General features: G+C 61.2%; 1 protein-coding gene and 1 long non-coding RNA gene across 10 annotated transcripts in view; both read right to left on the bottom strand.

Annotated features, from left to right (window-relative positions):
- Positions 1-879: 879 nt before the first annotated feature.
- The window catches only part of SMOC2 (SPARC related modular calcium binding 2), a 46405-nt gene continuing 20436 nt past the window's right edge, over positions 880-26848 (bottom strand). The window contains exons 3-13 of one of the 2 annotated variants that reach the window (XM_084890954.1): positions 26114-26220; positions 25224-25323; positions 19223-19270; positions 18293-18376; positions 17184-17255; positions 11206-11392; positions 10810-10892; positions 4665-4764; positions 4125-4399; positions 1488-1525; positions 880-969 (exon numbers count right to left, since the gene is read on the bottom strand). In XM_084890954.1, coding sequence (XP_084747080.1) covers positions 952-969; positions 1488-1525; positions 4125-4399; positions 4665-4764; positions 10810-10892; positions 11206-11392; positions 17184-17255; positions 18293-18376; positions 19223-19270; positions 25224-25323; positions 26114-26220 — 1112 coding nt within the window. In that variant the 3' untranslated portion in view covers positions 880-951. The remainder of the gene's footprint in view (positions 970-1487; positions 1526-4124; positions 4400-4664; positions 4765-10809; positions 10893-11205; positions 11393-17183; positions 17256-18292; positions 18377-19222; positions 19271-25223; positions 25324-26113; positions 26221-26848) is intronic. The other variant, XM_084890955.1, reaches the window with a different exon arrangement.
- On the bottom strand, positions 6387-9189 carry LOC311626090. 8 transcript variants are annotated; one of them, XR_014795626.1, is made up of 4 exons: positions 8622-9189; positions 8494-8586; positions 8012-8405; positions 6387-7941 (listed from the first exon to the last, which is right to left on the bottom strand). It is a non-coding gene; the product is annotated as an uncharacterized lncRNA (long non-coding RNA). The 8 variants fall into 8 exon arrangements; XR_014795627.1 differs by having other exon boundaries at positions 8511-8586; XR_014795622.1 differs by having other exon boundaries at positions 8494-9189.

Genomic DNA, 26848 nt, shown 5'->3' with positions numbered 1-26848 from the left:
CCATGTGAGCTTCAGTTCTGACGCAGCCCGCCCCAGTGCCCCCGGGGACTGGCCCAGTGCCACGTTCTCATGCCCTTGGGGCCTTCGGGAAAGAACGAGGAGGAAGTGGGGCCGGGCTCAGCCCCCTGCCTGCCGAGGGCACACCGCCCAGCGCCAGGCCGCCCAGCCGTGACTCCTTAAAGAGACTGTCGGAGATGCTCAGGGCCCCGGAGGGCAAGGCCAGGGGGACGGGCAGAGGTGGGCAGATGGCAGGTGAGCTCCACTCTGGCCTTGGACCCTGCCTGCCGCCTGGAACCAGCGCGAGGGTGGGGGTTCACGGGTGGGGGGGTCCCCAGCGTTGATGTCACTGCCTGAGGCCAACCTCGAGGCGGCAGGGCAGGCCCAGGAAGGTGGTCGGAGACCGTCCCCCAGGCCCCATCATCGCCCTGATGTGGCTGTCGATGTGACGGGAGCGAGACCTTGGGAAAGCAGAACGAAGGGACCAGGTCTCGGAGACACGCAGCCCGGCACATGCCACCTGCTGGCCGCACACCTTACAGACCGAAGGTCAGCTCCCACGGGGACCCCTAGCTGCCGTACAGCGGGTCTCGGAGCAGCGGCCGGAGGCAGCGAGTGCCGGGGAGGCGCCACAGGCCATAGCCGCGTGCCCGCGCCGCAAGCCTCCACATGGACACCGTGGGCCCGGAGAGCAGGCAGGACCCCGTCCCCCGGACACGCCGCCTGGCACAGGCATCCGAGGTCGAAGCGGTCACATACGTTGTACGTGACTGACCGGCCGCAGCCAGCCCCGCCCTCGTCACAGGTGAAGGCAGTCCGTGTGAATATCTCCTTTCTACAGAGTGAATTTACATTTAAGGTACAAAGTGCAAATACTATGGGTTTTGTTTCTGTTTTTTAATTGCGTTTGGTGAGGGAGCCTCCCACACGTCTCAGCGCCACGGCCGCTGTCGCTCATCCTCGGTTCCTGGGCTGGAAAGGAGACGAGAAAGACGGCGTGAGACCTTCGAACCCCGGCCGTGACGAGGACCCACCTTCCGGGAGGGGAGCAGTCCTGTCTGCCGACAACCAGGGGAAGCGGTCTTCTAACGGTGTGGCTGCGCGCGGGCCGCCAGGATCCTATGTAATTAGACCCTAATATGCAAATCGACCAAATGGCTAAAAGACCAATCGCTATGATGCACACTGACCACCAGGGGGCAGACGCTCAATGCAGGGGCTGCCCCACAGATGGTCAGTGCACTCCCATGGGGGGGGCGCTGCTCAGCCAGACCAGGCTCACAGCTGGCGAGCGCAGCAGTATTGACGGGAGCCTCTCCCGCCTCCGCAGAAGCATAAGGAGCAGGGGCAGGTGGGCGGTGAGGAGCCAGGGGCCTGGACTGCGAGAGGGATGTCTGACTGCTGGCTTAGATCTGATCCCTGGGGGTTGGGCCTAAGCTGGTAGGCAGACATCCCCCAAGGGGTCCCGGTCAAAACAGAGGCACACTCACCTGTCGATTGGAAGTGCTCTCTGCAGTGCCTTTGGGGGCTGTTGGGGGGAAACACAAAGAAGATTTAACAGCTGCACACGCTTCCCGGGTGAATGGCTCAGGGTCCCCTTCAGGGAAGGACCAGTCTCGTGTTCGGATGATCCCAACGCTGGCGCACGTGTTTCCATGGCAATGCTGAGCCCATCGGCAAGGAATGTGGGTCCCAGGGTCCTGCTGTGAACACCTCCTAACACCCTCCCCAACCCCCGGGCCGGGCATGGCCCCGAACTCCCAACGCCGGCCCCGAAGGCCGGGCCTCGTCCGTTTCCCAGGCGTCCTCTCCCCGGCGTGGGTTTTGCCTATTTCCTGTCGTTTTGCCCATTTTCAGAGCAGGGAGCACCCGCCAATCAGTAGACGCGGCGGCGGCGGTTTTACCCCCCGGGCCTTGATTGACTGATGGCTGCCTCCTGGCTTTGAGATGTAAAATGGCCAAGTGCAGCGAGAGGCACTGCCTTCCACATCCCCTCCTCCCGCTGGCGGCAGGGAACGAGCACAGTGACGTGGAAGCACAAAGGCCGGAGAAAACCGCAAAGACACTGAATGCATAACCCGTCGGCAAACGGGCTATTGTTTTCCGTTGCAGGTTTGAGTGATTCGGGACTGGTAATTGTAACCACTTGGCTTTCTCTGGAATGACGACTTCGCTGGCCACGTGGGGCCACTGGTTCCAGTTTAAAGGCCGTTCATGAGCCTGGCGATCCGGCCTCAGCTGGCTCGGCGGCTCCACATGGCCGCCTTTTCCTCGGTGTCTTTTAGGACAAGAATCGGTGTCCCTGGTACGTGGAGGCAGCCCTAGGTTAGGGGCAAATAACCACAGTGAGAGTTCATCCTCTCAGGTGCTGAGAAGGAGAAGAGCACCTTGCCTTGCAGATGGAAAAGGCAAATTCCATCAAAGACGCCTGGAGCAGCCAGGCCGGCGTGCCTCAGGGGCTGGGCCACAGTTCGATTCCTGGTCAGGGCGCAGGCCCCGGGGGCAGACTGGATCCCCAGTGGGGGGCGTGCAGGAGGCAGCTGATCAAATGACTCTCTCTCATCACGGGTGTTTCTACCCCTCTCTTTCTCTCCCTTCCTCTCTAAAATCAATAAAAATATATTTAGAAAGAGTCTTCGGTAAAGTTGAATGGCTCATTATTAACAAAAAGAAAAGAAAAGAAAGACATCTGTTGCAATATCTCATTCAAGGCACAGCAGTGAAAATCACCATTTAAAATGTACAGCCCTAGCCCGTTTGGCTCAGTGGATAGAGCTTCGACTGGTGGGCTAAAGGTTCCTAGATTCTATCCCGGCCGGGGGCCTGCAGGAGGCAGCTGGTCAATGATTCTCTCGCATCTCCCTCTCCCTTCCTCTCTGAAATCAATAAAAGTATTATTTTTAAAAAATTAGAATAAAATGTACAAAGAGCAGGGAAATAAAGTTGTCTATGAGGTCTTTCAACACAACAGAATGTCCATGATCACTTCAGTCGGCCTGAAGCAAGGCCCCTCCACTGAGAGAGAAGGCTGTTCCCAGCCCCCTGGCCCCCCAGCCCCCCGGCTCCCCCGGCCCCCTGGCCTGCGCCCTGGCCTGCCCGCCCCCCCCCTCCCCCCCGCCCCCGGCCCCGGAACAGCCCAGCGGGAGAGCTGATGTCATCGGGATCGGATGACCCTGATTGCTTCCAGGTGACCTGGCGGCGACGCCGTGAGGCAGCTTGCCTGAAGCGATGCAGCTCGCATGGCAATTGGGTGAAAAGACCATTTGGTCCAAACTGGATAATTCCTCATCGCCGCATCTCTCCCCAACGGTCACTTTGGGGAATCACGAGGCCATGATGCAATCTTTTGTGACTTTACCCGAATTCCTCAGAAATAGGCTCTTTTTTGGCTGTATCATTTCCTAATCGTCCGTAGTTCATCCCCCCCCCCCCCTTTTGCATTTTTTATCACAGTGAAAGTTTAGATCGAACTTTCCAATAATTTATTTATATCTGTTTCGGTAATTGAAATGCAAAATCTTGTGTCGCTGCTTAAAATCGGTGTAATTCAAGGGCTCTAATTAGAGAGCCCCTGCCGGCCTGGCTCAGGGGTTGGAGCGTCTGCCCACAACCAAAGAGTCCAGGTTCGAGTCCCAGTCGAGGCCTGGACCTGGGTTTGATCCCGTTGTGTGGGAGGCAACCAATCCAGGGGTCTCTCTCACATCAATGTTTCTCTCCACTCCCCCCCACTCGGTTCCTTCTTTCCTCTCTCTCTCTGAAAATCAATGGAAAAAAGAATATCCTTGGGTGAGAATTAAATAAACAAACAAAAAGTACATGCGATCAGACAGTGGGTGTGGGGAGCCCGTTTGCAGTGGAAGTCAGCAGGGCGTGTGAGGGATTCAGGTAAGGTGACCAGATGTCCCAATTTTTAACAATTTGTCCCGTGTCCTGCGGCATCAAAAAAGTCCCGATTTTTTTTTTTTAAAGAATCTTTCCAAAAATCAGGACTTTTTTAACACGTTGCGGGACGCGGGACAAATTGTTAAAAATTGGGACGTCTGGTCACCTTAACCTCAGGACAGCCTCGGAAGCCCAGGCCCGGGTGTGGGGGGCAGGAGGGGGAGGGGGGAGAGGGGGGGGCTTACTGTGCCGCTTCCTGCCGCCTGGCCTGCGCTCCTCCTTGGTCACGCCCAGGCAGCCCATCAGCTCGGGCAGGGCCAGGGCCTTGTCGCTGTTGAGGTCGCAGTACTCCACGAACTTCTTCACGCACTTCTTGGGCTTGGACTTCTTCCGCAGCAACCGCTTGAAGGGCTTCAGCTCCTTCTTGCCGACGTCGCCGCTGGCGTTCTTGTCCAGCAGCTTGAAGTACCAGTGCACCACCCTCTCCTCCAGCGTGTGGCTGGGGTCGGGCTCGGACAGCCTGGGGGGCACACGGGAGGGAGTCGGGGAGCCCGCCGGACCGCCAGCCGCCCTCGTCCCCCTCCCTCCCTGTGCCGTCCCGGCCCTGGCCTGAGCGGTACCTCCAACCCCTGAAGCCCTTTCCCGTCCGGGGAGGGCCCCCTCTCGCCCGTGCTCCGGCCCCAGGTGAGTGGCCGGCTCTCCAGCGAGGGCTGGATGTGGACGAGGGGCCAGTTTCCTCCGTTACCGGCTCCCGCCCGGCACCCGCCCTGCGTCACCCGACGTACCTGCCGGGGGAGGAGGGGTCGGAGACGGCGTGCACCATGTCGGTGGACAGGGCGTCCAGCACACTCGTGAGGAATTCATTCTTTTTGGCACCAGGACAGCCTGCAACAAGGACGCCGTTCCTTTGCTCACAGTCTCACAGACACAGACTCACAGATCTCAGACTCACAGTCTCACAGACTCACAGACTCACAGACCCACAGACTCACAGACCCACAGACCCACAGACTCAGACGCACAGACTTACAGACTCACAGACTCACAGACTCACAGACCCACAGACCCACAGACCCACAGACTCACAGACTCACAGACTCAGACTCACAGACTCACAGACCCACAGACTCACAGACCCACAGACTTACAGACTCACAAACTCACAGACTCACAGACTCAGACGCACAGACTCACAGACTCACAGACTCACAGACTCTCAGACTCACAGACTCACAGACTCTCAGACTCACAGACTCACAGACTCACAGACTCTCAGACTCTCAGACTCACAGACTCTCAGACTCACAGACTCTCAGACTCACAGACTCTCAGACTCACAGACACACAGATTCACAGACACACAGACTCACAGACTCACAGACTCACAGACTCTCAGACTCACAGACACACAGACTCTCAGACTCACAGACTCTCAGACTCACAGACTCTCAGACTCACAGACACACAGACTCTCAGACTCACAGACTCTCAGACTCACAGACTCTCAGACTCTCAGACTCACAGACTCTCAGACTCACAGACACACAGATTCACAGACACACAGACTCACAGACTCACAGACTCACAGACTCTCAGACTCACAGACACACAGACTCACAGAGTCACTGACCCACAGACCTACAGATTCACACTCACAGACACACAGAGCTCAAAGCTCAGAGCTCAGCTCACAGGCCTTTCCCGTGCAGGAAGTGGCACCGCTTCCTCCGTGAGGGCGTGTTGGGCTCATGGGATCCCTCAGGAGAGGCACCAACTGGCCCTCGTCAACAATGCGGACCCGGGTTTCCTGTTACCCTTAATCCAGTCCCCGGAGCCGCGGACTCGGGACCGCTTCCCACCGGCTTCCACGTCACTAAACGCCCGGAAAACAGAGGGACCAGGAGCCGGGGCCGAGGAGAGAGCTCAGGCCCGGAGCGGAAGGGGGCGGCGGCGGCAGAGCAGCCCACAGCCCGGGCAGAGTGACGTTTGCAGGAATAATTCTCATCAGCTCCCCCAGCGGGAAGGAGGAGTCGGGAGGCGGCAGGTGTGTCCCACAATCGGGGCCCCGGGACCCAGCTCCCTCCCTCTCACGGGGACGTGGCCGTTGCCAGGACAGTTCCTCTCCTGAGCACACCCTACCTCACAGCTCCACGTCCATTCCCTGTGGGCAGGAAGCTATGTGGCTGCTGACCCCAGGTACCTTCCCCAGGCCAGGGCAGGTGTGTCCGGGGCAGGTGTGTCTCAGGGCAGGTGTGTCCGGGGCAGGTGTGTCCGGGGCAGGTGTGTCTCAGGGCAGGTGTGTCCGGGGCAGGTGTGTCCGGGGCAGGTGTGTCTCAGGGCAGGTGTGACCGGGGCAGGTGTGTCCGGGGCAGATGTGACCGGGGCAGGTGTGTCCGGGGCAGGTGTGACCGGGGCAGGTGTGTCCGGGGCAGGTGTGTCTCAGGGCAGGTGTGACCGGGGCAGGTGTGTCCGGGGCAGGTGTGTCCAGGGCAGGTGTGACCGGGGCAGGTGTGTCCGGGGCAGGGACCTGCCTGAGACCCTTCACTGGGCCCATCGGAAGATGCATCACCAGGACGCCTGGTTTAGAAACAAGCCCTGGCTTTCCCCGATGTCCACGAGCAGGCAAGTGTCCACACGGCGTCCAGCCTGTGAGCCAGCCCTGCCTCAGGCGTCGGGGGGAGCAGCAGGGGAGCAGGGCGGCCCCGTGAGCCAGCCTGTGCCCGCAGAGGTGAGGCTCAGGGTGAGAGTCAGGGCCGCCCGCTCCGGCTCCTGGAAGCCGTCTCTCCCCGAGGATGGAGGACGGCGTGAATGAGGACTTGCTGCTCCTTATAGGGAAACCCTAACCCCGTGGTCGGCAAACCTTGGCTCGAGAGCCACGTGCGGCTCTTTGGCCCCTTCAGTGTGGCTCTTCCACAAAATACCACGGCCTGGGTGAGACTGTTTTGAAGAAGTGGCGTTAGAAGAAGTTTGAGTTTTAAAAATTTAGCTCTCAAAAGAAATTTCAGTCGTTGTCCTGTTGACAGTTGGCTCTGTTGACGAATGAGTTTGCCGACCACTGGCCTAACCTGTGAGGAAGCCCGGTGCCTCCAGCCACGCAGCCAGCAGCGGCACGCGTGTTCTGCCTCGGTCCGTGTGACAAGCGGGAAGGGCCCGGCGCCTCTGGTACGACATCCCGTCAGCACCATGCCATCCTCCGCGCACTGAGGAAAAACTAGCGCGGCCCCTGTAGCTTGTCGTCATTTGTTCTTGTTTATTGTGAATGAGTAATTTCCACCGTTTGCCCCCAAGGTTTCTCCAGTTTCTCCTCATTTTCTTAAAAATCAGGAAAAAATTAGCTGAACTAAATTTCCTAATAAAAACCTCACTAAGACCTCTGCCAAGTGCAGGCAGCTACTGAGTTCAGTTCTTGCTGTTCCCGTGCCTCCTGCACCCTCTCAGCATCCCGCCAACGTTGCTCTGAAGAAGCAGCCAGTCCTACTACTGTGTTTCCCCGAAAATAAGACATCCCCTGAAAATAAGACCTAGCGCTACTTTGGGAGAAAAAATTAATATAAGACACTGTCTTATTTTCGGGGAAACAGGGTAGAAGGCTCGTCTCAGTCTGCTCCTCTGGGCCGGCCGGCCGTCCCGCGATCGGACCGCCCCTCGGGGTGCCCGGGCCCCCAGTCTCAGCTGAAACGTCTGGTTTGCGTTTTCACCCGTAGCACCCTTTTCTCTGCAATGCTGGATGTAGCGTTCTATTTATCCGCCTTTTTTCCTATAAAAGGCAATTTTCTCCTAAAGGACTGTCATTCCACAAACTTAACTGCACATTTCACCACCTATGGTCATAAGACGTGAAACAGTGTCGCCCTCTCTCCAAGCATTGCTCTCTTGATCGGCCCCTCCGCCGGGACCCGGCGCAGACTTTGACATGGCTACGTTCTTCCCATAGTAACGTCATCACGTCATCGGAGAGGGCTAAACAGCAAACACGCATTTCATACCCACGCTCACACACGGCCCACCTGACCTCACCTGTCACCTGACCTCATCTGTCACCTGTCCTCACCTGTCACCTGTCTTCACCTGCACACCTGACCTCACCTGTCACCTGTCCTCACCTGTCACCTGTCCTACCTGCACACCTGACCTCACCTGCACACCTGACCTCACCTGCCACCTGACCTTACCTGTCACCTGTTCTCACCTGTCACCTGTCCTCACCTGTCACCTGACCTCACCTGTCACCTGAACTCACCTGCACACCTGTCCTACCTGCACACCTGACCTCATCTGTCACCTGACCTCACCTGTCACCTGACCTCACCTGCACACCTGTCCTACCTGCACACCTGACCACACCTGTCCTACCTGCACACCTGACCACACCTGTCACCTGTCCTCACCTGTTACCTGACCTCACCTGTCACCTGTCCTCACCTGCACACCTGTCCTACCTGCACACCTGACCACACCTGTCACCTGTCCTCACCTGCACACCTGACCTCACCTGTCACCTGACCTCACCTGTCACCTGACCTCACCTGCACACCTTACCTGACCTGTCACCTGTCCTCACCTGCACACCTGTCCTACCTGCACACCTGTCCTCACCTGCACACCTGACCTCACCTGTCACCTGACCTCACCTGTCACCTGACCTCACCTGCACACCTGTCCTACCTGCACACCTGACCACATCTGTCACTTGTCCTCACCTGTCACCTGTCCTCACCTGCACACCTGTCCTACCTGCACACCTGACCTCACCTGCACACCTGTCCTACCTGCACACCTGTCCTCACCTGCACACCTGTCCTCACCTGCACACATGTGGTCCTAGACGTTACCAGGGAGGCAGGCACCAGGGAGGCAGGACCCAGGAAGCCCTCCAGGTGTGGCTGGAAGCCCTGGGCACACAGCAGAGCACCTACTCTCTCAATCTCCAGGACGAGAGAGCCACCTGCCTGAACCTAAGGCTCCCTCTCGCTCAGCTACCACTCAGCAGACCCGTGTCTACGAACACGGCATTTGATCTGACGAGGAAGTCACCGAGCAACACGTTTAGTGGGCGAAACCTTGGCTCCTCCTGTGTGTGAGGGAGCTCGAGGCCGAGCCCAGTGCCGACAGGTGAACGCGGGCTCTGCAGGGCCGGGCGGCCCTTGGCACCGGCGCTGGGTCCGCCGGGATCCCCTGTGGAGAGCAGCCGGAGCCTCCCGTGGAGGTGAGCACCGCTTCACGGCGCTGGACGGCGCTGAAACCGGACGGAAACCCAGGTGCGCTGGGGGGGCCTGGAGCAGGCAGACCGCGTGTGCACGCGTGTGTGCATGTGTGCGCGTGCACGCGCATGCGTGCACGTGTGTGTGTGCGTGCGCTTGTGTGCATGTGTGTGTGTGTGTGTGTCCGCCGTCACTGCCGTGAGAAGAAGAATCAGCGGCTGTGCGGCTGGCAGGCCGCTGCTCTGCCCGAGAACAGCCGATCCCGAGTTATTCCAGGGCAGCCTGGTTTTCCCTAATAAGGATGCTCGTATCCGAAGAATCCCAACGAGGCAGCGGCCACGACGGCACACTCCGAACCCCGCGGCAGCGGAAGCTGCAGGCTGAGCCCTGAGCCTGCACCGGCCGCTGGTTTGTGTCTGAGGCCGGGGAGGCAGGGGCAGCGTCTGGGTGACAGCGCCCAGTCTCCCCCCGGGGGCAGCGGCGGAGTGGGGTGCAGGGCCGGGCAGTGGGTTCAGCTGGGACAGGCCCTCCCACAGCGCCTCCCTGGGTGCTCTCTCTGAAGGCCCATCTGACACTCAGACTGCAGCCCTGACAGCCCCTCCCTGACAGCCGCCCCACAGGACACCCCACCGGCCTCCGGTCAGGGTTCCATGGTGAGCGCCCCGCCGCTCACCGCGGACACAGCGCTCGGGACCCCCTCGGCGGCAGCTGGAGGCAGGGGCAGTGCCATCTCCTCTGACCAGAAGCAGGGAGACGCTGGGCCGTCGGGACAGGCAGACCGAGACATGAGCGAGACCCAAACGCGTTCTCATGGGCCCCCGGGCGCCGGGCACAGGCCGGGCCGCTGTTTCCCGTGAGAAAACTGTCCTCCCCCAAACGCCGACCGACCGGGCAGGGGTTCCCCGTCACACACGCTTCTGGCCGTCCAGAGACCTCTCCAGCCCCCGCGCCGCACAGAGGCCTCAGACCCGCTCGCCTGCGCAGAGGACGGTTCCCAGAACGGCCCGGCCGCAGCAGCCGCGCCCGCCCTCGGCCCACACAGCGCAGGCCCTGAAGGCGGACAGGCGCTCGCGGACAGGAAACGCTCACGGGGCCCGGCGCCACACACCAGCACCACGCGGAACGCCGGGGGTCTTTTTTAAGATGAAGAAGAAAAGGTTTTAAAAATAAACTGGCAATACATACGTATCTGCCAACAGTGAATCTAAAAACCAAAATAAACAAACAAAGACTCTAAAGAACAAAATAAACTGATGAATGAACCTGAACCAGAGGCGTGAACACACAGAACAGACTGACAGACCTCAGAGGGCAGGTGGGGGAGATAACCAAAGACCTTGTGTGTGCGTGTGCGTGTGTGCGTGTGTGCGTGTGTGCGTGTGTGCGTGTGCGTGCCTGTGTGCCTGTGTGTGCACCTGTGTGCCTGTTTGCATGTGTGTGCCTGTGTGCGTGACCTGTGCTGCCGGTGGCGGGAGTGGTGGAGGGCGCTGGGGACGGGCGGCACCTGTAACACCCAGTGCAGGCTCCTCCGAAGGCCCTCAGACAACAGACAGCCGCGCCCTCTTCCGCAGAGCGATCCCGGGGCTCAGGGGGAGGGGCGCCGGCACGATCCGAGGCGGACAGACGTGGCTGCCCCTCGGACAGTCTCCACCCCCGGCACCCGTCTCCGCCCTCCCTGCCGCCAGCAGGCCCCTGCCTGAGGGGACCCCCCGCCCCCGCGCCCACTCACCCTGCAGCGGGCGGCCCCGGTAGAGGTCCCGGGCTTTGGTGGGGTGCGCCCTGGCCGTGTGGTCGCATTTCGGCTGCTCGTACCTACGAGGGGGGAGGGCAGTCAGTGGGGCCAGGGCCCTGACGGGGTTTCTTCCCTTCCTCCCTGTCCCCGAGCAGGATGCCCGCAGGCCCGCCTGGGTGAGGGGCCGGGGCGGGGGCAGGAAAGGGAGTGGGGAGGGTGCAGGGAGAAGGGCAGAGCAGTAAGTGCTGGCTGACACCCCAGCTTACAGGCCTGTGTCTGGGCCCGGCCCAGCCCTGACCAGTCCTTCCGAGTGGGAGCCGCAGGCATGGGTTTCATGGCCAGAAAGCCCTGGGCGTGTGAAATGCTGGCTCCCGCCCTCTCCCGCAGGCTCACCTGGTGGAGGTGCCGGGGATGGGCCGGCCCGTGTCCACCAGCACGCACCAGCAGTAGCCGGTGCTCGGGTGGCACTGCACGGGCTTGTAGAGGCCGCCGTGCGCGCACTCGGGGATCACCACGTCCTCGCTGCGCGGCTGCCGCGCCTCCTCCAGCGCCGACTGCTGCTCCTGGTCACACGAGGACGCTGGGGGGGGCGGCGGGGTGAGGGCCCGATGGACAGGCAGCCCGCACACCCCCGTACACACGCTGCACACGGCCCCCCACTCGCTTCCACACGCCCGGCACACACCCCGCACACCCCCGTACACACGCTGCACACGGCCCCCCACTCGCTTCCACACGCCCGGCACACACCCCGTACACGCCCCGTACACACGCTGCACACGGCCCCCCACTCGCTTCCACACGCCCGGCACACACCCCGCACACCCCCGTACACACGCTGCACACGGCCCCCCACTCGCTTCCACACGCCCGGCACACACCCCGTACACGCCCGTACACACGCTGCACACGGCCCCCCACTCGCTTCCACACGCCCGGCACACACCCCGCACACCCCCGTACACACGCTGCACACGGCCCCCCACTCGCTTCCACACGCCCGGCACACACCCCGCACACCCCCGTACACACGCTGCACACGGCCCCCCACTCGCTTCCACACGCCCGGCACACACCCCGTACACGCCCCGTACACACGCTGCACACGGCCCCCCACTCGCTTCCACACGCCCGGCACACACCCCGTACACGCCCCGTACACACGCTGCACACGGCCCCCCACTCGCTTCCACACGCCCGGCACACACCCCGCACACCCCCGTACACACGCTGCACACGGCCCCCCACTCGCTTCCACACGCCCGGCACACACCCCGCACACCCCCGTACACACGCTGCACACGGCCCCCCACTCGCTTCCACACGCCCGGCACACACCCCGCACACCCCCGTACACACACTGCACACGGCCCCCCACTCGCTTCCACACGCCCGGCACACACCCCGTACACGCCCCGTACACACGCTGCACACGGCCCCCCACTCGCTTCCACACGCCCCGTACACGCCCCGTACACGCCCCGTACACACGCTGCACACGGCCTCCCCCACACCCTGCACACACCCCATATACACGCTGCACAATGTCCCCACCCACACCCCACACGCCCCATATACACTACGCCACACACCCCGCATACAGGCCTGCACATGGCCCCCACACACCCCCCGAACACAGCCCCACATACGCCACATACACATGCCAAACACAGCCTGTATATGCCCATACACATGCCACATATGGCCCTGCTCATGCTCCCCCACACCCCACACATGCCCCACACAGAGACATGCACACGGCCTACACACACCCCACACACACCCCACACACGGCCCCGCACACGGATGGGAACAGCTGGGGCACATGTGGAAACTCGACTACACAGAGACCCTCCTGGAGCAGGTCCCTCACACAGACTCCCCCTCCACATGGTCACATAATGCAACATGCTTAATACACAGAAGGTAACATGTTACACATGCTGTGTAAAAGACCTTACACTGTGCACAGGTGCACACACTCACTCCCCCCCCTCCTCCCCCTCCCCTCCTCCCCCCCCCCTCCTCCCCCCTCCTCCTCCCCCTCCTCCTTCCCCTCCTTCTCCCCCTCCTCCTCCTGCTCCTCTTCCCCCTCCTCCCCCTCCTCCCCCTCCTCCCCCTCCTCCTCCTCCTCCCCCTCCTCCTCCTCCTCCTCCCCCCCTCCTCCTCCCCCTCCTCCTCCTCCTCCCCCTCCTCCCCTCCTTCCCCTCCTCCTCCTCCCCCTCCTCCTTCCCCTCCTTCTCCCCCTCCTCCTCCTGCTCCTCTTCCCCCTCCTCCCCCTCCTCCTCCTCCCCCTCCTCCTCCTCCTCCTCCCCCCCTCCTCCTCCCCCTCCTCCCCCCTCCTTCTCCCCCTCCTCCTCCTGCTCCTCTTCCCCCTCCTCCCCCTCCTCCCCCTCCTCCCCCTCCTCCCCCTCCTCCCCCTCCTCCCCCTCCTCCTCCTCCCTCTCCTCCTCCCCCCCCTCCTCCTCCCTCTCCTCCTCCCCCCCCTCCTCCCCCTCCTCCTCCTCCCCGCGGAGAAGGTGGTTGGCCTGCATCCTGTGGGCTTTGGTGGCTGCTGGGAGGCGGGCAGGCATCCCACTGGGGGGACCCGTCCTGCTGAGGGGACCCGTCCCACGTCCAATGCCCCCTGTGTCCTCTGCTGTGATATGTAAGTCACGAAGAAATGGGTTCAAACAGGAGCTGCAGACCGAGCCCTGCGGTCGGCCCTGCGGTCGGCAGCCCCAGGAGGCCAGCGCACCATCGCCTCTCAGCCCCCTCCTGCTGCCTGCGGCTCAGCCTCCTGTGGGCGGGCGCTCAGACCCGGCGGACTCTAAATATTTACCTTGTCCGCTCCCAAGGCCGGGACACGGGCGTCTGGCACCTCGCGCCTCGCCTAATAAGGCAGCGCTGGCCCGTCTGCAGCTGTCCTGCGCCCAGACGCCCCGAGGAGCAGGAGCCGCGCCCCCCTGCCCCCCGCCCCGCCCCGCCCCGCCCCGCCCCGCCCCGCCCGGACGCTGGAGCCGGAGGACAGCTGTGTGACCCGCAGAGGTCAGGGCGGGGCGGGCTGGGCGAGGAGGGTCCACCTGCCTCCTGTCACGTGGCCTCACACACAGATCCCCCTGAAAAAGGGCCCAGGAGCGGGAGCCCCCCCTTCCCCAGCGGAGGCAGGAGCCGCCCCATAACTTCACTCCTTCCTGGTGTCCGGCCCCGCGGCCTCCCGCCCACTTCCCGTCCCCGCGGATGGAGGCAGCCCCGGGCTGGCGGCCGGCAGAGGGCGGCCACCAGAAGCAGCGGGGCCGTTCCTGACAGAGCGGCTCAGGCTCAGGCCCAGCCATGGCCTCCGTGGCCTTCGTGGCGTTCCTGGAAACTGTGGAAAATGCAGGCTCAGTGAGACCTGCAGGGGAACGTGCACAGCGGCCCTCCGCCACCATTGCCCGGAGTGGAGGCAGCCAGGGTCCCTCAGGGACAGGCAGCGGGGCGGCGGCCCTCAGATCCCGGGATGGACTCGGCGATGAGAGAAATGGGCCAACGTGCCAGGACAAGACCGGGAGGAGCCGAGCTGGTGTGGCTCACTGGGTAGAGCGTCCGCCTGCAGACAGACGGCCCCAGGTTGGATTCCTGGTCGGGCACTTGCCCGGGTCGTGGGCTGGATCCCCAGTGGGGGGAGTGCAGGAGGCAGCCGGTCTGGTTTTCTCTCATCCCATCTCTCTCCCTTCCTCTCTGAAATCAATAAAAAAATAAATAAAAAATAGCAGGAAGCAGGTGCAGCCCAGTTAGAGAACCACAGTTTGGACACTGACGTCTAAGAATTCCATCTGGGAAAACGCCCTTCCAGCTAGGAAGACGGGAAAGTCAGCACATTTCTAGGTTAAAATTTTCGCAGAATTCGCTTTTTCAGTCCACTTTTAAAAGGAGCTATTTGTGTTCTTTTTTCCCTATTTTAATCTCTTTAAATGACCGAAACTTCATAACCTGAGAGTCTCGCTGGTATTTGATGTTTTTGCAAGCCTGCGTTTAAAACATGAGATTAAAGACCGGGGAGATAAGGTTTTAAAACTTAGAAACCCACAAAGCACACAGCATCGGCTGACCTTCCCCAGGGAATGCCGTTTGCCAGGACTGAGCGCAGAAGCAGGAGATGACGATCTCTTGGCGCTGAGCTTAACGTGCAATAAACCGGAGCCGCCCTCACGGGCAGGCAGAGCCGTAAAGCCGGAACATCGCGGCAGGAGGCGGTGGGAGGCCGGGCCGGGCTCTGGGTGGGGACGGGGAGGGGAGAATCCCTTTATCTCAGGGAAGGGGGTCGGGCAGAACATCACAGGCAGAGCACACGGGACGTGGGAGAGCCACGGCCGAGACAGAAAGCAGATGTGCTAGTGCAGTGGTCAGCAAACTCCTTAGTCCACAGAGCCAACTATCAACAGCACAACAGTTGAAATTCCTTTTGAGAGCCAATTTTTTTAAACTTAAACTTTTGCTAATGTCACTTCTTCAAAATAGACTCGCTCAGGCCGTGGTATTTTGTGGAAGAGCCACAATTGAGGGGCCAAAGAGCCGCATGTGGCTCGAGAGCCGCAGTTTGTCGACAACTGAGGTAGAGGCTCACCAACCTCAGATTTGAAATAAATAAGGAGACACATGGCCGCTGGCTCAGACTCCACCCGTCTGTGAGCTGTCCCTCCCTGAAGCTCTCGGTCATCCCGGGGCCAGTGGCCTGTGCTGTGGCCACCCACACCGGCCCAGGGCTGGGGATGCCCCCATCAGCGCCCTCCCATGGCGGCAGTCTGGGCGGCGGGGGCGGTGGGGCAGGCGGCCCCTGTGCAGAGCTGTCAGCCGCAAGGACTCTGGGGGTGTCACAGTGACCCTCAGACAGACCCCCCAGATCAGAGCTGATGTGACAAAGACAGCAGGGGAGCACCAGCATGTTGTCCTCAACACGGAAAAGCCAGTGCCTCAGTTTACCCAGAGCGGCAGAGGGTGCTGGCGAGGACCCCACACTGCCCACGGCCCCTGGACGGTGGCCCCGCAGCCCGATCCCCACCTCCCTCCGTCACTGCATCGACGCCTGGGGTACGCCAGCGTCCGCGTGTCGGGGTGCAGGACTCGACTGAGAAACGGGGCCACACTAACGGGGCCGAGGCCCCTCAGGTGCCCTGACTCAGAAGATGGACAGGCCGGCGCCGTCCGTGCAGAGCTCGCCACGCTCCCCGCCCCCCGCCCAGGCCTGTGGGGGAGCCCCCGCCCGGGGACCTGCCCCCTCAGTCACTGAGCAGCCACAGCTCCCCACGAAGTCCCTGCAGGGCCCCCACCTTCACGCGCTCTGACGTGGCCAGGCCGTGGACCATGGGGTAGACAGTGCCCATGCAGCGATCAAACCACTCTGTGTCCCAGACACCGACAAGACGTGTGAACGTCACACATACACGGTCACACGTATACAGATCACACATACACGGGTCACACATACACGGGTCACACGTACACGGGTCACACATACACAGGTCACACGTACACGGGTCACACATACACGGGTCACACGTACACGGGTCACACATACACGGTGTCAAACATGCTGTGGGGGAGAGCCGGGAGCCCCGGGACGAGGTTCTAGTGCGAAGGCCGTGTGTGAAGGTCAGCGATATTCCCTCGAAACCGACCTCGGGAATCCGGGCTCGGACACACAGACCTGGGACACGGCGTTCTCTCCGTGAGAATCGGGGAAGCTCACCGGGAAGGCGGGGGAGCCGTGCAGGCGCGAACAGCGGGGGGGACACGCAGGTACGGGTGGTTCTCACAGACAGTGGGTCACAGAGCAGACACTGGGCAGCCCACACCCATATCCAATGTCCAATGTCAGGTTCAAAGGTAAAGTCTGGCCCGGCCAGTGTGCCTCACTGGCTGAGCGTCGACCTATGAACCAGGAGGTCAGGGTTCGATTCCCGCTCAGGGCACAGGCCCGGGTTGCGGGCGGGCTCCATCCCCAGTGGGGGGCGTGCAGGAGGCAGCAGATCCATGATTCTCTCTCATCATTGATGTTTCTGTCTCTCCCTCTCCTCTCCTCTCTGAAATCAATAATAAAATACATATATTCTTCAAAAAGTAAAGTCTGTCACTGATTCATAGCAAAGCCGTCAAGCAATTCTGAGAATTCTGAATTAGTCAGGCGTTTCGACATCCCTGGCACTCGGTCAAAAACACACACTCATTACCAAACATTCCCATTTCCACCTGAAGCTGCCGTTTGCTTGGCACCAACGGAGAAACCTCGTAGAGACTGGAACACGTCATAAAACACCAACATCCGAACCACACAGCCCAGTGCTCACCCGTAACCGGGACACACACGCGTCCACACCCCCCTCGAGGAAACAGCCGGGCGCGGGCCCTCTTACCTGAGTGCTTGGTCTTGTTCTGCCGGCTTTTAACCTGTTCCGTCCACAGCGTCGGGTAGCGCGAGGCGATATCTGACAAAGCAAAACGGGCAGACCGTCATTGTTAGTTCATCTGGGAAACAGATTTCAGCAGCAGCCTGAGAGCCAAAGAGATCGATACAGTACGCGAACACACACTGTACATGTTAAAGATTTACGAAGTAATTCTGTGCACATTGAGAATTTTCAGAACATTTTTCCTCTCTCCGTCCAAAAGTGTAAACAAACGTCCTGAGAATCCAGACAGGCCTCCCGTGCAGACACGAGCTTTATCAAACCGTCCGTGAGGTCCAGACGGACATTAGCACGGCGTGCGGTCCGAGCTCGGCAGGACGGTCCGGCTTCGAGCGGGTGTGTGAGACGTGATTCCATGCAAAGCGTTTTTGGGAGAGTGTGTCCTGGGCACTTGGTTGACGAGCGTAAAGGCTGGTCAGTCACATGATGGCCCGAGACCCTCCCGGGAGCAGACCAGCCAGGTCCAGCCCCCTGAGCCAGGCCCTGAGCCAGGCCCTGGCCTCCTGGCCTCCCTGTGTTCTCGCCCGTGGCACGGGGCTCTGGGGTGTAGGGGGCCGTCCGCAGGGCACAAGGGAGCTGCAGGGTATGCCAGCGTTGGCCGTTATTATTACTTATGGATGTTACTGTCTGCAGAGCACCATGTAGCTCCACCTTCACTCACTCATCTACGTGCACCCGTATTCTGTCTTCACACCCGACTCCTTTGGCCTAAAGGTGTGCGACACACGGCAAACACCCCAGACGGTGCAGGAGTGGCCGAGCGTGGGGAACCCAGCACCCCATGACTGCGGGGCAGAGCGTGTCCTGTAGCCACGTGTGAACTGGACATGGGAGTGTGACATGTGAACGGGGACAGTGCCACACGCCACCTTGCTCTTCGGAAATGTCTGTCTTATGTCACCCGCGTTTCAGGATGTCAGTGCAGAGTTTGATTGAAAGGACACCGCGTGGCAGCCCTCACATCCACGAGGGACAGCAGGTGCTCACAGCGTGGGGTGGACGCCCACAGCAGCGCCCTCCCGCCCCCCTGTGACCCCAGCCCCGCCCCCCCTCACCTTCTTCGTCGCCTTGGGGCTGCGTGTCCAGCGCGGGGGCTGAGGCATCATCTGAATTCAGAACGGAAAACATTTGCAAGGAGACTACAAGCCGGAGACAAGCGGGTAAGTGCGCGTGCAAACAGCCCGCAGGGAACACGCACCCACCCAGGACATGCGGGGCACCAAGGGCGGGCGGCGGAGACACTGGCGGGAGAGCTCCTCCACCGTGGGCCAGGCCCCACCGCAGGCCTGAGAGGCCAGATGGGGTTCTACACCCTGAGCCCCCATGGGCCCCGTGTGTGCGTGTGTGTGTGTGTGTGTGTGTGTGTGTGAGAGAGAGAGAGGGGGGGGGGAGTGTGAGCCAGGAGCCCAGCGCCAGGAAAAGGCAGCTTGAAAGGTCAGGAGGTCAGGTGGCCACAGGTCCAAGAGAGGGGCATGGCAGAGCTGTGAGTGGGGCCTGGCAGGGGCTGGGCAGGTGGACCCCTGGCCTTGCAGGTTTTCCCGAGGGGAAGGGCAGGGATGAAGGCCTCCTAGTTGAACTGCTGTCCATGGGTCTCTGCACCCCTGAGCTTCCCCTCCACTCGCTGGGGCCGGGTCCTGAGGGTGGCAGAGTGGGGCAGAGCCCTCCCTCCCCAGAGGAGTTATGGCTCCATCAGGGCCTCGGCCATCGCTCTGCATGAGGATCACATGTGCCCAGCCCTGATACCGGGCGTGACTCCTCCTCTCCCCGGCGTGGCCAGGCCAAAGCCCCCAGGTGGGCACGGGGCACCGGTGGGAAAATTACATGCCAGCCTACACGTCTGCAGGTGAATATGTAACAGCCTGCCTTGGCCCTCACGGTCATTATGAGCTCAATTTGCACGTTAACGTGAGACGTTGGCATAAGGCACGGGTTGGGTCAGGTACAGTATGTTGTTGTGGGAATTCCTGTTAAATGTAAATAGTTACCTGTCTTCCCCGTGCCTTCCCGCTGAGGTAACTTTTCATTTGTGGAACCTGTGGGGGGAAAGAAGGAAGGAGATTATTTGGGCTCCAAAACCATCATCAGTCATTGTTACAAACGTGTGTTCTCCCATGTTGACGGGGTCACGGTGCTTGTGGCTTCCGGTCCCCAAAACCACGAGGCCTATGCCAGGCGGCATGAGAGGCACCCCTACCCGCCACTGCCCGCCCACTGCGTGCCCGAGACCCTCTCATGCCCCCCCCACACCTCCTTCTGGGTAATGTCAGCCCAGCCTTCCTCACAGGAGCACCAGGCTGGGCAGGAAAAGGAGCTACTGTTTCAAATACTTTAAATAAGAAGCTACTCAACTGCAGACACATTAAGACAGTTTCCGCTGGATCCAAATTTACAGAAAAACGACCAAACCGAGGAGCCGCCTCCTGGGGGCAACACGGGAACAGGAACCGCCAGGCGGCTAACCATGACAGATGCCTGTTTACAAACACCAGGACCAGGCTGTGCCCACAGGCTGGGACTGCAATCAGCACCCACATTCCTCTTCATCCCATGGCACGTACCCTTCCCGAGTCAGGCCCAACCTGGTCAAAAGGACAGGACGTGTATTCTGCGACTCGGTTCAGAGTATTCCGACCAGGGTCCGGTTAGCGCTGTGGCCGGCAGACTCATTAGCCACAAGCCGCAGTTTGCTGACCACTGGGCTATTGTGACCACGGTCAAGTGCCAGGTCAGCAGCAGCATCCCGTGAACTACAACCTGAAATGCCTTGTTTACTTTATTTTTTAATATGTTTGATTTGATGTCAGAGAGGAAGGGAGGGGGGAGGGAGAGAAACATCACAGATGAGAGAGAAGCACGCATCAGCTGCCTCCTGTACACCCCACACTGGGTATTGAGCCTGTCACCTGGGCCTGTGCCCTGACTGGGAATTGAACCTGGGACCTCCTGGTTCATAGACCGATGCCCAACCACAGAGCCACGCTGGCTGGGCCACTGCTTATTTTTCCAGTCGTGAGTATGGCATTGAATACAGACCAACTCCTGTTGGGACCAGGGACCCCTGATGACGAGGTTTATGCTGTGTCCTGGACACACAGTTGTGCCTCATGGCAAACATCAGGCACTTCGTGGAGAGGGACCTCAAAGGCCCTGACCGGTTTGGCTCAGTGGATGGAGTATGTGCCTGTGGACTGAAGGGTCCCGGGTTCGATTCCAGTCAAGGGCATGTACCTTGGTTGCAGGCACATCCTTGGTTGGGAGTGTGCAGGAGATAGCTGGTCAAAGTTTCTAACTCTATCCCTCTCCCTTCCTCTCTGTAAAAACCAATAAAATATTTTTTAAAGGACTTTGAAAAATAACAGATCAGAGACATAACCTGGGGCTCCCGCCCAGAGGGGTCCCCATCCCGACCCAAACGCGAAGCAGCGGATTTCCTTAAAGGAACACGGCACGCAGCTCTAAAACACACACACACACACACACACACACACACACACACACACACCCGTACACGGCGGCTTCCCAGGGTTTTCGCAGAAGTGTTTGGAGAGCAGATTCCGGGTATCGGTGCAGAGGGACTGGCGTGCCGGTGTGGACCCACCACACGTGGGCGGTGAGCTGCGGACGCTCGGGTTTAAAGGCCTGACTCCCTCCCGATGGAGCGCCATCGTGAGAGGCGGCTGCCCGCCGGCGACGGGGGCGGCACGCCCGGGAGGAACCACAGACACAGCGAGGAGGGCGCCCGGGTGTGAGGAGGAGCGTGAGCTCTCGGTCTGTGGCTCTGAGCACGGGTTTTGATCCAGCTCCCTCAGCAAGCCCCGAGAGCCGCAGGCCCACGGGAGGGAGGGAGGGAGGGAGGGGGCGGCTCTCGGCAGGGTACTGAGCCCACCCCCTCACGGACTGAAGGCTCTTTACAGACACGTCAGGACGGGAGAGCTGGCGTGTCCGTCCGTCCGTCTGTCCCTCCGCCCGAGGGAGAGGGCGCGGCTCCCTGTGGGCAGGGGCCACGCTTCCTGGAAACGCACGGCCCAGGGGGGTGCACACGGCTCTCCCTGGGAAACAAGAGCCAGAGGGAAAGGGGAGCAATGGCAGCAGCAATGGGAGGGGCGCAGGGGCCAGGGGCTCCGTCCCCCTGCCTGCTGGGGGCCAGCGCCCGGAGCTGCTCCCGGAGCCCTCTGCTGGCACAGGCCTCTCCAGCACACGGCCCGGCCAGCCCCGGCTGCAGTCACCATCACCTCTGCCTCCTGCCCTCCCTCTGTGCAGGGCCATCCTTCCGGACTGTTCTCAGAGCCGCTTCCTCGTCCGCCCCAGTCAGGAGGGTGCGCGGTGACGAGGGCCTGAGTGCGGGAGGCGTGTGTCACGGAGGGAGGCGTGTCACGGAGGGAGGCGTGTCTCGCCCGCCCTCGGCTCAGCTCCCATCGGCACACGGGCTCGGGCAGCACGTGCCCGGGGCTGCGGGAGGCGTGGAGCAGAGAGCACACGCACCAGGCACATGACACATGTGCCCCTAACTGCTCAGGACATGCGGCGGCGGGTCACATGTGCCACGTGTGGCTCACCCCGTCGGACCGTCTTCTCAAATGGAAGAAACCAGCACCGAGGGCTCCTGAGGGCCAAGCACTCCCGGCACCCCCACCCCCCGCAGTGCCTGCCTCCACGTCTGTCCTCGAGGCTCCCAGTTCCCACTCTGACGTGGACATTCCACAGACTCCACGGCAGGAGCGGAGCGGACGTGCGTCTGTGCCACCACCGTCCTCGGACACCGCCCACCTCGCCCGCTCACAGTCACAGGCCTCCCGCGCCGGACGCCACGGTTACACGTAAAAAACGTGCCGTGAGGGCGAGCTGCGGGGGGCCGGGCCGGGGAGGAACACGCACGGGCACAGGCCGTCTGGGGAGCACGCCGGCGGACGGCCCCCGGATGGGAACCATCTGCCTCTGACAGGCTCCTCGGTGCCTTTGTGGTTTTATTAAATATGAGAGAAGAGGCGAGAAGGGCCGTGGTGGGCGAGGGATGGAAAGAACACGCTCGTATACTTTGAAGTAATGAAAAATTCAATTACGAATCAGCCGCACATTGACCGTGCGCGGAGCACAGCGCCGGGGGCGGTGACGGTGAGCTCGGCACCCGGAAGCACTTCCGCCCGAGAAGAAAAGCCGCAATAACGGCAGGGAGCGGGTCCCTCGGGGAAACACTAACACCAGCATCCTCTCGCCACGCCGCTGAGTGGCCAGAAACGCGTCCAGATGGAAAGGAGGAGAGAGCCAGGGAGGGACCGGCCGTGTGGACCAGTGCCCAGCGCCCCGCCCGGCGGCCGAGCCACGCCCACGTGGCCGGGGCTGGCTCCCGCCTCGCGGTCAGCGCTGTCGGAGCTCCTCACTGACACGCCCCACACGTCCCTCGGGCGCTGGCGCAGCCACCGTGCTCTGCGGCCCCTCGCTGGCACGGCGGCTGTGTGTTCGCTCGCAGTGAAGTCAGCGCGTGATTTTCCTATCTCTTTCTCCCTCTCCCTTCCCCTCTGAAATCAATAAAATCATATTTTTAAAAACTCACGTCCTAGTTCAATCCATACAGTCCGCCCCTTATCTGTGAAGGATGCGTAGCCAGAGGTGGGGTCCGCAGGGAGTGCTGAGGCAGGAAGTGTAAGACGGGGGTCGTGGCGAGACGGCAAGGGCGAGCTGCAGGGCCGCGGGGAGAGGTGAGACCACCACCACCCGGGTTTATGCCTAAAACCAGCTGAGAGCAGCTCCCCCACCCAACCTCCGACTTCAGCCTCATTACGTGCTCACCGAGGCCGAGGCACCATCCGTGGACACAGGGGCTTGGCCAGCCGGCCCCGCCCCTGATCCAACTCCTGGTCAAACTCCCAGTCCAACTCCCAGTCAAGGGGACAATTTGCATATTAGCCTTTTATTCTATAGGATAGTAGTCATTTGCATCCGAAATGAGACACACATCAGCCACACATACACACCAACCATGCATACACACACACTCATTCACACACATACACACACTCACACCAGACAGACACACACACACACATACACACACTCACACCAGACAGACACACACACACACATCATGCACACACACACACCAGCCACACACATTAATACACACACACATACACACCAACCATGCACACACACACACACATACACACCAACCATGCATACACACACACACTCATTCACACACACACACACACACACACACCAGCTGCACGGCTGTGATCAGGAGCAGAGGCCCAGACAAGCACGGATGCTGGGCTGCACGGGCCCCGGACTAAAATGAAAACAGCTGCTCTCCACAGAGGTGACGTTTTCAGAAACTGCTAGGAGATTCATACGAACACCGAGTTCTAGAACTTCCGGGGGAAGCGAGAAAGCGAGGCATTTCGGGAAAACGCAGGGTCACAGACAGATCAGCTCCGAGTCAGTCAGGACCGGTGGGCGACAGAGAGGGGCCCACACCGGGAGCTCCGTGGAGCTGAGGCCGTGCTGGGCCATGGGGGGCACCCACAGCTCCCTGTCCTGGGGCTCCCCTCCCCGGGGCCCAGACAGAACCGCCAGAGCTCATGGACCCGGCCCGGGACGGTCGGTTCTGACCAGGCGTCCGGACAGACCATCCCGAGGCCCCCGCTGCAGTTTCCTGCGAGCCTCCCCTACGCGGTCCCTGAGCCGCAGCAGACACGGCGGGCCGGCCCCTCGGATGGCGTGAGGCCAGCGTGTGCAGTGTCTCTCAGGCCGGGGACACAGGGGCTGGCTTAGCGTGCTGTTTTTTCTTCCTCACTCACTTCCTGAGTTCGTAAAAGAATTATTAAGTGCAGGGTGCGCTCCCTGAAAATATTTTTTCAGCCAATTTTAGGTCTTGGGTGACAAAACAGGTTTTAAAAAAGTTGTGTTTTCCCTCCCAGGGCTTGCAAGCGGCCACCAGCCAGTGGGTGTCAGATGGAGAGTTCCCGCTGAGGAGGGGCCATTGTCCGTCCTGCAGACAGCAGCTCAGTCCCAGCCCGCTGCCCGAGGGGGTCGGCATCGGACAGCCTTTCTCATCACAACGCCCGCCCTTCTCACAGAAAACCCGTCCGGAAGAAACTCCGCTGCCAGCGTTCCCACCGTCCAGGGGAGAGCAGGACGCACGTTCTTACTGCCTGTTCTGGGAAACCGAACCCTGGGAATGGACGCACAGATCAGAAACTTCCTTTTTTTATTATCAATCCTCGCCCCGAGGATATGTTTCCATTGGTTTTTAGAGGGAGTGGGAGAAGGAGAGACAGAGAGAGGCATGATGTGAGAGAAACACATCGATGGGTGGCCTCCAGCATGAGCCCTGACCAGGTCCCAGCCAGGGAGGAGCCTGCAACCGAGGTATGTGCCCTTCACCGGAATCGAACCCGGGACCCTTTGGTCCACAGGCTGATGCTCTACCCGCTGAGCCACACCGGCCAGAGCCACCATAAATCCTCACAGGTGATCTGATCGGTCTCCTCAAACATGAGTTGTCACGGAAGGCCGCAGACCGCTGTCAGGTAAAGGCGGTCTGAGTCACATAGCGTCGTTTTTGGTAAAATGAACGGACACGGACCATCGTACGGGCCGCCCTCCGGCAGTGTGGGGACGTGCAGCCGCCAAGCCTGCGGTGAGGAACGAAAATAACCCGGAGCCGCCGGGAAGCAGCGGACACGACCGCTTCCCTTTGCGAAAACATACACAGACCGGAGGCACTTCTTCCGTGTTTGTTTGTTTTTTTGGCCAAAGGAAATATTTGGTCCTTCCCGCGGCGGACTGCAGCCCTCCAGCGACTCCTAACACTCGGCACCCAGACCCGGCCCTGGCGCGGCTCCGGCCCGGCCCTCCCCGGGACCAGATCTGAGAACCTTCCCGGGACTCCCCACGGGCCCGGTGCTGGGATCCTGGGTGGTCAGCAAACAGAGAGGGCCAGACCCCAGCCGGGGGTCAGAGGGCTCCGTCAGCGACCAGACCTACCCGGGCAGCGCGGCGTCTTGTGGGCCACGGCAGTGCCGCTGATGGGCCTCCCGTTGGGTGTCACGCACCAGCAGTATCCCGTGTAGCTGTGACACTGGACCTGGGGGGACAGGGCGTGCGGTCAGGGCGGGCCTCACCACACAGGCCGGCTCCCCCAAGTCCAGGAGAGGGATGCCCGACCGATCTTGTGTGTGTGTGTGCGCACACACACACACACATGCACACATATGCGCACGCACACGCACACATGCATGCACACATACGCGCGCACACGTGCGCGCCACCAGAGGCGCTCACCCAGGCCTGTGTGCCACCGAGGTCGTGTGGCCCGGGGCTGACGCAGGGGGATGAGTTCCATTGGAACCGGGTCTCAGCACAAACAGGGGTGGGTGCCCCAGCCTCACCACCAGGCTGCCCAGCCCGTTCACCCCAGAAGAGCGACGTAGAGCAAGGCCACAGCCTCCGCCAGGAAGCAGTGGGGCCACTCACCACCCACTCCTGCAGATGAGCCCGATCAGGGACAGAGCACCCCCCCCCCCCGTCCCTGCTGTAGAGCATGTAGCTGGCTGTAGGAGTACCTGCTGTAGCGTGTACCTGCTGTAGCGTGTACCTGCTATAGCGTGTACCCACTGTAGTGTGTACCTGCTGTAGCATGTACATGGCTGTAGTGTGTACATGGCTATAGCATGTATCTGCTATAGCGTGTACCTGCTATAGCGTGTACCTGCTGTAGCATGTACCTGCTGTAGAACGTGTACCTGCTGTAGCGTGTACCTGCTGTAGCATGTACCTGCTGTTGAGCATGTACCTGCTATAGTGTGTACCTGCTGTAGCGTGTACCTGCTGTAGAACGTGTACCTGCTGTAGCGTGTACCTGCTGTAGCGTGTACCTGGCTGTAGGTGCCGTCCTCGCTGCACTCCGGGATGAACACCTGCTGGAACTCCTTCCTCGCCTGCTCCTGTGTGTACTTCCGCTCAGCCACACACCGGGACACGTCTGCAGGCGGAGCAGAGCAGTGCGGTTACACGCCAGGACAAGGCAACGCCAGACACAGGCACATGGAGACGCAGGCGCCATGGGCGGGCGAGGGCCACCCAGGTCCCAGCGCGGGGCCGGCTGCTCCGAGGCGGGGCCTCTCGACACCTGAGAAGCCGGGTGGAGCTGGGAGGGCTCCTGGGTCGATCTGGGACACGGGACCGGCTTCATGGCAAACGAGGGGACCAGGCGGGTCCAGTGGGCGTCGCCATGGGTCTCAGCGTGTCCCCGGGAGCCCACAGGGTCCCGTCCGCAGGCCCAGTGGGCGTCGCCATGGGTCTCAGCGTGTCCCCGGGAGCCCACAGGGTCCCGTCCGCAGGCCCAGTGGGCGTCTCCATGGGTCTCAGCGTGTCCCCGGGAGCCCACAGGGTCCCGTCCACAGGCCCAGTGGGCGTCGCCATGGGTCTCAGCATGTCCCCGGGAGCCCACAGGGTCCCGTCCACAGGCCCAGTGGGCGTCGCCATGGGTCTCAGCGTGTCCTCGGGAGCCCACAGGGTCCCGTCCACAGGCCCAGGGGGCGTCGCCATGGGTCTCAGCGTGTCCTCGGGAGCCCACAGGGTCCCGTCCACAGGCCCAGGGGGCGTCTCCA

The sequence above is a fragment of the Pipistrellus hanaki genome, assembly GCF_964339955.1.
Source record: "Pipistrellus hanaki genome assembly, chromosome: 7".
In the NCBI taxonomy this organism is placed as follows: domain Eukaryota; kingdom Metazoa; phylum Chordata; class Mammalia; order Chiroptera; family Vespertilionidae; genus Pipistrellus; species Pipistrellus hanaki.
This window is presented reverse-complemented; position numbering and strand designations above follow the sequence as displayed.